The sequence below is a fragment of the Galeopterus variegatus genome, unplaced genomic scaffold (genome assembly GCF_000696425.1).
Source record: "Galeopterus variegatus unplaced genomic scaffold, G_variegatus-3.0.2 Scaffold3569, whole genome shotgun sequence".
In the NCBI taxonomy this organism is placed as follows: domain Eukaryota; kingdom Metazoa; phylum Chordata; class Mammalia; order Dermoptera; family Cynocephalidae; genus Galeopterus; species Galeopterus variegatus.
Window position 1 is genome coordinate 8,646 of NW_007729680.1, and position 10,589 is coordinate 19,234.

At 54.5% G+C, this 10,589-nt stretch overlaps 1 protein-coding gene across 1 annotated transcript in view; it reads left to right on the forward strand.

The window, feature by feature from the left end:
• Positions 1-687: 687 nt before the first annotated feature.
• The window catches only part of MAPKAPK3 (mitogen-activated protein kinase-activated protein kinase 3), a 29,507-nt gene continuing 19,605 nt past the window's right edge, over positions 688-10,589 (forward strand). Inside the window, exon 1 of the mRNA XM_008585435.1 lies at positions 688-991. Within this exon, the coding sequence (XP_008583657.1) occupies positions 764-991 (228 nt within the window). The 5' untranslated portion in view covers positions 688-763. The remainder of the gene's footprint in view (positions 992-10,589) is intronic.

The window sequence follows — 10,589 nt, forward strand, 5'->3', positions numbered from 1 at the left end:
TAAGAAACTGAGTAAACTAGCGGTTGGCCACCATTAGGGAAGTCAGAAGCCTAGCAAGCCGCCTGGCAGCGTGCAAACACCCAACTCGAGAAGAGACTTCAAGAGAAATAAAACGTCCTGCGCTGTCACTTTCCAGGTAAAATACGGGGCTTTCACAGCACTGAACTGCTAGTGCAGAGGTCTCCCCGGGAACCAGGGAGATTACCGCCTCCTCAGGAAGCCATGACCCCTACTTTGACTCTGGCGGGCCCCGCCCCTCCCAGTCTGGGCCCTCCTGGCCCTTTAAGGCTGACCTAGCAGGGCCCCAAGTCGGGATGACGCGCGGAGGGTGTAGTATGGGGTCACGTGGGCTGCGGGCGGCTTGACTCTCGGCCCTGGGCTCTCGGCGGCCGCCCGCTCCAGCGATCAACTCCTCTGCCCCTCGCCGGCACCGCCACTTCCTCCAGGTGCACTGCCACCAGGTATGCCTTCCCTGAGCTCCCTCTGCGGCCGGCTCCAGGGAACTCGCGGCCACTTGGCGTCCGGCCCCTTCACCTCTTGACACGTGCCGGGCGGGACCACCACCCCCTACTGCGCGTCAGTACTCTCAGGCCGTTCGCTCCGCATTCCTAGCTTGACCCCGGTCCCCGCAGCCCAGCCTGGCTCGGGGGCTTCGAGGCTGTGGTGTGTTGGAAGAGTGTGCATGGGACTCACTCTTACCCTTTCCCCCAGGTACCCCTGGACACACCAGGCTGGGGTCGCCTCTGAGCGCCCCGCGGGGGCCATGGATGGTGAAACAGCAGAGGAGCAGGCGGACCCTGCGCCCCCACCAGGTGCACTCATTGGACCCGGCGGCTTCGGTGGTGCTCCAGCTCTCAGGGGGTGGCGAGAACCCAAGAAGTACGCGGTGACTGATGACTACCAGTTGTCTAAGAAGGTTCTGGGCCTGGGTGTGAATGGCAAAGTACTGGAATGCTTCCATCGGCGCACTGGACAGAAGTGTGCCCTGAAGGTCAGTGACCCCTCACTCAGGCCTGGGGTGACCTGGAGGGCCCAACAACAGAGGCCTGTGGGTTCAGGGCCCCTGCTCAACTTCCTGTGCTAAGCATCATGTTTCATCCTCATACTCTCCTGTAAGGTCAGGTTCATGATCCTCCCTGCTTTACAGATGGGGAAACTGAGGCTTAGTCTAGGTAAGCTCAGGGTGTCTCAGTGAGCAAGGGGTGGAGTCAGTAATGGGTAGAGCTGCTGTACCCGGAAGCAGGAAAGGAGCAGCTCCTGACTCTGGTTCTCGCTGGGCCTGTGTGTTCAGGCCCAAGAGAGGCTCTTGCTCAGCTTGGCTGCCGCTTCCATGAGAAGCTTCTCTGACTGGGGTGGGTCTGAGTTTCCAATCTCTGCCAGAGGCTAAGCCCACACCAAAGCTCAGAGTGGAGCTGCTTCTTCCTTGTGGCCCCTGCCTGCCTGGGCTGGGGTGATGTGAGTCTCCCAGGGCTGGCAGGTGGGCAAGGCTGATGCCTATCATGCCTGTGGGCAGGAAGCTGCTGATGGGCTCCTGAGAAAAGGGGCTCACTGGCCCCATGTTGAAAGGGGCAGAACCTGCTCCATGCCTGACCCACCCTGGTTCCTGGGCAGGGGTGGGCCAGCCAACTAGCCATATCACACTACAGGCTCCCTGGAGGCCTGGCCCACTGATACAGGTGTGGGGGTGGGGGGCATGGGTTATGAGGATGGTGATCTAGCCACTTGGTTCTGACTGAAGGGCCCAGGACCCCACCCCATACCCAGAATCCCTTGAGTCTGTCATCTCTGGGAACTTTACTCATCTGCAGCTTGTGCCAGTGGCTACCTGGACAGGTAGAGCATGGCAGGGAGAGTGGCTCCTGGAGGTTAGAAGCACCACAAAGAATCTTCCCATTTTACAAAATTGCAATTATGAGTGCAGAGTCCTGCAGATGTGACTCTAATCTCTGCCCTGTATTTGCCAGCTACGTGACCTTGGACAATATCCTGGAGTCTTGAAGCCAGGTTTCTACTCATGTTCAGGGGCAAAGATAAGGGCTCGTTGTGAGCTTGAAATGAGATTATGCGTGTAGAGTACTTGGCACTGCACGTGGTACAGGCCTGGAGAGCTACAGGACTTACTTAGGGCACAAGATCTGCAAGTGTCTGAGCAGGAACCTGGATCCATCTCTCTGTGTCTTTCCAGGGGCACTAGGATAGAAGAGGTTGTCTTCCCAGGGTGGCCTTGGAGGGGATGAGGATCCCCTTGGAATGGGGTGAGGGTGGATGGGATTCTCTGAGTCTTTCAGGGAAAGATGGCTCATCTGAGAGCAGATTGGGATAAGGGGATTCTGCTTTCATCTTCTCCCTGGGCACCATTTAGCTTTCCATCTGTGCTAGGGTTGGGGACATTCTGGGTGGGCGAGGGGCTGATTGAGGCCAGAGAACTGCTTCTTCATACCAAGGCTTTGGCCCTGTGAGCCAGGACTGAGCTCTGACCAGCCCTTATACTATCCAGATGCTGTGAGCAAGGCAGGGATGGATGGGGTGGGAGGTCAGAGTTTCTGGGCCCAGCAGCACCAGCTTTAAGCAGGGCTGGACCTAACCCCTTTTCCATAGGTGCTGTGTCTGACAAGTCACTTGGGAGAACTTCTGACTGCAATAACTTCCACAGCACTTCCTCTTGAATAGAGGGCCTCGGTGTTCTCCCTATTCTGGACTGGAAACTAGGGCAGGCCTGAAGTAGGTTTCCTTCTGTACCTCTTTAGACTTTATGGGTGAGCATGGCTGGGGCTACTGGCTTGGGACATTTAAAACCTGGCCCTAAAGTGATTCTCAAGGGGAATATGGATTAGATGTAGCCCCAACCCCTGCACCTTCCTGTTCTTGCCATTCCCCCTCCCCCCCCACCCTCTCCAGTCCCCAAACCTAGAAGTCCCTACCCAGCTAGGCAGGCCCTCACCACCTCCCATGATGGGGCTAGCATGACCTCTGGCACAGTCATGGTACCTGTACTGTGAGTGGTAGTTGTAGCCATGAAAAGGGAGGCGGCATCTCTACTTATAGCTTCTGCTCTCTGCCTAGGAGGGCCAGGACCTGTGGACCTCAGCGAACGGGCAGACCTGGGACCAAGCCTCAGCCAGCTCATGAATGGGTTCCAGCCCTCTTCTGCCTCTGCCTAGTCCTCTCCCAAGCTTCCCCAGATCAGCCTCGGTGAAGTCATGGGCTGTTTGTCTTTCTGCCTCCCCAGGGATATACCCCAGGTCACCAGGTTGGCCTGTCCTCATCTGTAGCCTGAATTTGTTCAGGTTGTCTCTACCTTGTTCCGTCCATCTCTGTCTGTCTCTCTCCCTTCCCGTCCTCTTGGTCCTATTGCCCCAAATGGCACATAGTGCTCACGAGGAAGCCTGGAACGCAGCGGGCACTCACAAAACAGGAAGAGCTGTGGTTGCTGTTCCTGTAGCTGTTGGTGTTCTGTGCCTTAGAGGAGCAGGCCCCTCCTTCCTGGAGAGCTGGGCCTCTTCTCCTTTCAGCCCTTGGCCACCTGCTTGGTCCATCTTGGCCTTGCCCACACTCAGCAACTCCCTCCCAAGGCCAGCTTCTACTGCTAGTACAGCCGTTCTCCTGTCCATTCCACCCCAAGCACTCAAGCACTCAGGAACCAGAGGACTGCCTGCCTCAGGGGAGGGCATATGAGGGTGGGCAGTCATCCAGTTCCTGCTCCTCCTGCCCCTTCCAACCTCTTGCTTATGCCCCCTCCCAGGCTTAACTGGTTAATTGGCACCCCTTGGCTTTGCCTGTAACTGGGCATAGCCCTGCAGATTTGTCACCTATCAGTCACCCCACCACATTCAAGACCCAGCCCCTCAAACCTTATCACATACATGAAAATTGGGACCCAGAGTGAGTGCCCAGAAGTCACATGGCTTGATTGGGAGGTGGGGTAGGGGGTGTTGCACCAGAGGCCAGAATTTCCTTCCCTTCTTACTTTCTGCCTAGCCCACTTGTGGTCACTGGCCTCCTGGCAGTTAGACATGACCACGGCACTTAGTACCTCCAAATAAAAGCAATAAAAGGCCTTGAGGAGACATAGTCTGCACGTGGGAGGAGAGGTAGGGTCTTCTTTCCTGTCACTGTGGGTTTCGTGTCCCTTTTCCTCTGACCACTGGAGCATGTTGGAACTCCCTCTGGGCTCCCAATGCCCTCCTCTTCCCTTCTTTGTTAAGGAGAGGAGTGGTGGGGTGATGGATCCACATGTCTAGGAGACCCCTGCAGAGTCCTCTGGGCTGACTTTCTCCAGCAAGCATCCTCCTTCTGGTCTCCAGGATCTGGAGAGATTGCTGAGACTGTCTTGCCTGGGACAATTCCCTTCTCCTTGGTGCCAGATGGCTTCTGTGAGGCAGGCTGCTCCACAGTCTATGTGGGATCTCAGTGATGCCCCAAAACCCAACACAGGAGAGGGAACATTTCTCTTGACAGATGGGAAACTAAGCTCTGGAGACCAGGAGGAGATCTCTCCTGTGGTCACAGGGATTTGAGGACTTAACTGTATACATTCTGAACCTCTAAGTATGGTACTTATGGCCTCTGCAGTCCAGCCCATCTGTCTTTTCTACCCTGGATGACATCTTTCTCCAGCACTGGAGAATCCCTTCCCATCTGTCAAGATTCAGCACCAATGCCACCTCTTCCAGGAAGCTGCCCAGAGTCCCTGGCTTTGGTGCAATAGAACCTTCTTTCACCCCTAAAGCCATAGTAACCACCTTTGACTCAAAGTTCCCTTGTAGTATCTGGGCCTGGAGGCTGGCGTACATTAGGGGCTTATAAATGCATATTAAAAAATAACCATGAGGGGCCGGCCCGTGGCTCACTCGGGAGAGTGCGGTGCTGATAACACCAAGGCCCCGGGTTCGGATCCCATATAGGGATGGCCGGTTAGCTTGCTGGCTGAGCGTGGTGCTGACACCACCAAGTCAAGGGTTAAGATCCCCTTACCGGTCATCTTTTATTTTTTATTTTTTTTAATTTTTTAATTTTTTTTCCTTTTTGTCTTTTTTCGTGTCCGGCAACGGGATCGCAACCCTCGGTGTTGCGCCCGCACCTCGCTCAGCCAGTGAGCGGGAACCGGTCTGTATGTGGGATCCAAACCCTCGGCGGGAGCGCCGCCACACTCCCAAGCAGCGCACTGTAGCAGTGCGCCACCAGGCCGGCCCCTTACCGGTCATCTTTTAAAAAAAAAACAAACAAACCATGATCTGGCCTCTCTGATCTCTGAAAGGAGAACCAGGAGCTGGACTTTTTCTTACCGGTCATCTTTTAAAAAAAAACCAAACAAACCATGATCTGGCCTCTCTGATCTCTGAAAGGAGAACCAGGAGCTGGACTTTTTCTACGTTTCTGCTCCGTGAAAGACAGGTTCACTGACTGTATCTCAGAGATAAGCCACAGAGAAATGCTATTTCTCCTGTGGTAAGTCCTAGAATTCACAAATCATCTAACAGTTTTGCTGCTCCCAGACAGAACCTGTGGGGACTTGCCTGGGGAGAAAGGAAATGCCCAACAATGAGGGACATTTCTGCCCCCTGCCTGCTGTCTAGGCTGCACCTCTGAGAAGTGGACAGAGGGGCTGTCTCCAACCAGGATACCAAGAGGAAGATAAAATGTGAGTGGGATGCAGAGACTGGGGGCAATGGACCAGAGCCCAGTACCCTGGATGCCTCCCCAGGCAGAGGAGTGATGGTGCCCATTGCTCCATAGGCAGGGCCGGCCTGTTGGGGCTGGCACTACCAGGCTGGATTTGAGGCCGGGTGGGGCTGCCAGACAGGCCAGGCCCTTCCTCACTTGGCAGCAGCCACCCCTTCACCTACCATCTCCAGACTGGTCAGATCAGCCTCTGCAGGGCCACTTGTTACTGAGTCAACAAATCAAGAGGTATGTGGAGGGGCTGGTGGTCCTATGCAATGGGAATCCCTGGAAATGGTTTCACTGCTCCCAAGGTTCTCCCCGGGCTGCTCCTCACTGGATGGAAAGAATCTGAGGAGCTCTCTGAACTGCCAGGAGTGGGCAATTGCTCTTTAAACAAGGATCCTGGGGAGGACCTACAGATCCTATGGGAGGATCCTACGAAATGCAAACGGGGGAATTTTAGGCAGGGGTTGATTGTTTTGAGATGCTTTATAACATGCCTGTCTGGCCTTGCTCACAGCTTTTAAAACTGCACTCCCAGCCTACTTTCAGGATTCCTTCTGCTGGGGCTTCCAGGATCTTTTTCTCATCCCATCTAGGAGCTGATGCCTGCTCTCCAGGCTTGAGGTCTTAGTTCCGTGGATTCTAATACTCCCATAAGTGGCTAACAGTTTTCCAGAGCATTCTGCCTGGAAGGTCCTTTCTGCTGGGGCTTCCAGGATCTTTTTCTCATCCCATCTAGGAGCTGATGCCTGCTCTCCAGGCTTGAGGTCTTAGTTCTGTGGATTCTAATACTCCCATAAGTGGCTAACAGTTTTCCAGAGCATTCTGCCTGGAAGGTCCTGTCCCTAATGCACAACATGTGTTATCTTACATAACTCCTATCTTTCCTATTTTATGAATGAGGACACTGAGGTTCAGACAGGTCAACAACTTGCCCAAGGTACACAGCTGGTGGGTGGCAGGGCTGGGACATGAGCCTAGGCACTTCAATGCCAGAGTCTTAGCATCTAAGTCATCCCATACATCATGCATGTCTGTGGGGACATAGGAGGATCTCTGAGACTTGACCCTTGGGATGATGTTAGCATTGTCCATGGTTCCACTGGGAGCCCTGGCAGACCCAGCTGGGCCCGAGTGATGCTGCCAATGTTTGCCTACATCTTCCCAGTTCTCCACAGTGTATGGAATTCTATGCCTGTGAGTGGACAGGTGGTATTCCCATGAGGACAGCACACAAGGACCATGATGGCTGCTGGGCCACCTCAGAAAGGTTGTGTGGCTTGTCCCAGGCCTAGTTAGTCTCAACAAGCCCAGCCCAACAGAGCCCAAAGCACCACAGACAGGAAGTCAGGCTGGTGAGTGGATGAAATGAGACTGTATCTAGGCTGGGCCAGCCGGGGGAGTCTTATTGGAAGAGGTTGCCCACTTTAATCCAAACCTCTGGTCTGAGAAGGATGTGGACAACAGGGGAGGGCACAGGGTATGTGTGACAGCATGCCTGGTTTAGACACTCAGCACCTGATGTGGAGTACCACACTCACAGATCTGTATCCTGGCAGGATGTGGCTAATCCCAGTGGGGCTGGTGTCAAGGTTCTCACAAAACCTGGGAAGCGGTGGAGGGACTGAAGGGCTTTGTGGAGGAGACATTTGTGTAGGGCCTTGAAAGGTAGAGTACCTTTGCCAGGGGTGCTGCAAGGGTTTTTGGGTCATCTAGGCTGTTGTTCAGGCTATGCGGAAGAGGCCTGGTCTCCACGACAACAGGGGTCTCTGTTAAATCTCTTCTGAGTTTTGCACGTAAGAAAGTGGTTTTCCTGTCTGGATCTTTCATCATCACGGACATCACCATGGGAGATCTCTGGGTGGGGGCAGAGTTGGATCTTGTTCTGCAGCCCCTAGCCTCCTTTGGTCCCAGACTCGTAGCTAGCTGCTGTGTGTCCAAGGGTGATGGCCACTAGGCAAGAGCTGAGGACAGTAGTCATCCCTAGGTGAGGAGGGCATTCCAAGCCTACCTGTGCCATAAGAGTGTGCACCAAGCCCTTCCTGGAGAGGTAATTCTGTGGCTCTCAGGGCAGTGAGACTACAGTTCCTGTCAGTGCCAGCATTTTCCTAGGAAAGCATTACTTCTGCTGCCCTCGCTCCATCTATTCGAGATCTTGTCTGGCCCTAGATGAGAGGCCACCTGGGGTTGAGAGAGGAGCAGGGCTCAGCTCCTTCCTGCCACTTTCTCCCCAAGTGACCTTGGACAAAGGCAGTTTCAGAATCTTTTGCATCTTTATGGTGCAATTGAACCCTGGATTTGAATATGTGGTAGGGAGCAGGATTCAGTCTAGGTAGCTATAATTGTCCCTGTGTTCATGCATTAAGACAACACAGACCAGCAGACACTCTCAGAGGGTGGAGCTCTCATTTGGGGTGGCCTGGGTGCATTTTTCAGTGGCACACTACTGGCCTTTATGAGGACTCACTTGGGTTCGCACCGCACCTGAGGAAGCCAGCTGCTTGTGGGGTAGGAAAGAATGGTGTGAAGGGAGCTCTGGGTCCTGGGCTCCTCCCCATGTTTCTGCCCTTTTGGAACTAAGTGGATTAAGCTGTGTGCAATTGTGATTAAAATCTTGCTGTGTGGGAACTGCGGAGGCTTTGCCTAGAGCAGGAATATAAGGTGCCTGTTTGGGGAATGAGGAACCTCAGGAGGCCTTTCAGCACTGAACAGGCCAGAGACACTGAGAATATTGATTTTATTTTCATGCGAGTTTGGTATTAGGGTTGTCTTTTTCTTTACACTAGGGCTTTGTCCTTGCTGCTTTCTCTTCATGACACTGTCTTTCTGTCTCTGTCCCCTCGTCCTTCTCATCTCTGCTTTTCTGCCTGTTTCTCCTGCTGTCGCTTAGTCCCTCCTCTCTCAGGCCTTGCTACTCTGCCTGTCTTGTGTGTTTCAGGCTTGGCTGTGCCTCTTCTCTACAGCCAACAGGTTGAGGGCAGGAGAAGGATAGAGTAAGGCCAGGTCAGGTGCTGGGGACTCATCCTAGTTAGCCTGAAAATCCCTCCACAGGGGAAGGTGGGGATAGGACAGGCACGATGAGGGCCTATCTATATTCATGCCACTCACAGTGTCCCCTCCTGCTGCCAGCCTTGACTAGGTGCTGGCAGCCTTGGTGGTCAGATCAGTGGAGTCAGGCACATTTGGGCCAAGCTGTAACCTGAGGCGTCCCCCGTGGAGTATAGGAAGTCAACTTCAGCTGCAGTCTCTGCTCTTGGGTCACCTTTCATGGCCCAATGTTCTGAGACTTTTGCTTGGGACAATGGTATGGGACCAGGCACATTATGACCCCAAGAGTTCCTTGGTCACAGTCAGGGAGAGAAGGGACTGGGGTCTGACCTGAGTTGGAGCCTCAGAGCCAGCAGGAAGAGCCTGAGGGAGGGTCTGGGAGTGCTCAGGATATGAGGTGAAACCTGCTTCCATTTTACGGAGGGCAAAACTGAGTGTGAGCTGCCCCTGCACTAGCTGGGATGAGCACTGAAGACTCTCTAGCCTGCACCCTGCACCTTCTCTCTCACCCCCAAGTAAGCTCAGAGGCTATTTTCAGGAATGTGTGGGGCCAGGGCTGTGATCTGCCACACCCATTGCCCCATTGCTAAGGGTCCAGAAGGGACCCATAGCTTGCTCTGCAGATGCTCCCTCAACATAAACAGCCCCCCTTCACCTGTGGCAGAGGGACTGGCAGGTGCTCTCCATGCTCTCTGGTGAGCAGCAGCAAAGGGGGTGGGGGATGGAAATGAGAGCACCCACTTGCTGAGCACTTCCTACATGCTAAACACAGTCCCAGCAGTGTCACTGCCATGCCATGGATGCAGAGGTTCAGAAAGATGGAGTAACTGACCCAGGATCACATAGCAGGGACATGCCCAGGTGGGGCTGGAACCCAGGCCTGGATGGCAGCCAAGTCCTGGCTTTCAGCCATCCCTCCCTGTATGTTGGCTCAGCCGGGGATCAGGAGCCACAGTGAGCCCATCTGTAAAATGAAGGGCTGGGTGCTCTGCTTGGCAAGGGCCTCTTTTCTGGATGTGAAGACACTTTAAGTGGGCAGTAGCCATGAGCAGTATGAGGGAAGCAGGCAGTTGGGAGGGTCACCTTGTTCCCTGGTAGGGCTGCTCTTGCAAGTAGACAGGCAGCATGGAGACTGGCCAGAGGGTGCCCCAGGATGCCTCTCCCAAGCTAGTCAGCAAGAGGTGTTGCCAGGGGAATAGTCAGCTGTGGTGATGCCACCAGCATTGTCTGTATTCTGCTAAGGACAGGAGCTCTGGGGTTGTGAGTCAGGTTTGAGGACCCCTCTCCATAGTGCTCTATGACCCAGTTATATGCTTGAGTGAGTCTGAGCCAGTACCAGGGTAGGTCCTTACCCTAGGAAGGCCTGAGAGAGTGGAGATGAGTCACGGCAGCCCATTCCCATGGAAGGGATGTCCCTCAGCACTGCCAGGTCACCACCCTGGTCCCCCAGAGGGCGGGGCTATTCCTCATGGCTATGGCTCCGTGGTGTGATCAGAGACTAGGAAAATCTTCTAGGAACCTGCTGGGTGTTGGGGTCCTGAGAGCCCTTTGACTGAACAGGAGCTGGAGGGAAAGAGGGGCTGGGAGCTAGGGGAAGCTGGAAGCCTGGACAGCCAGTGCCCCTGCTGCCCCTGGAGGAGCCGAGTAGAGCGATGGCTGCCTGTGCTCACCCAGGCCTGTGTGGGGAGCTGCAGGGACATGGATGAAGCCAAGGGAAGAGGGAGAGATACTGAACAGATAGGACACAGGCTTCTGGAAGGGCAGAAGTGGGAGGCAGGGTCAGAAGATTCCCTAGGTCTCTGTGCCATGCCTCTGGGGATGATCCAGTCTATCCCCCCCCCCCCCCCCCCTTTTATTTTTTTTTTTTTTTTTTT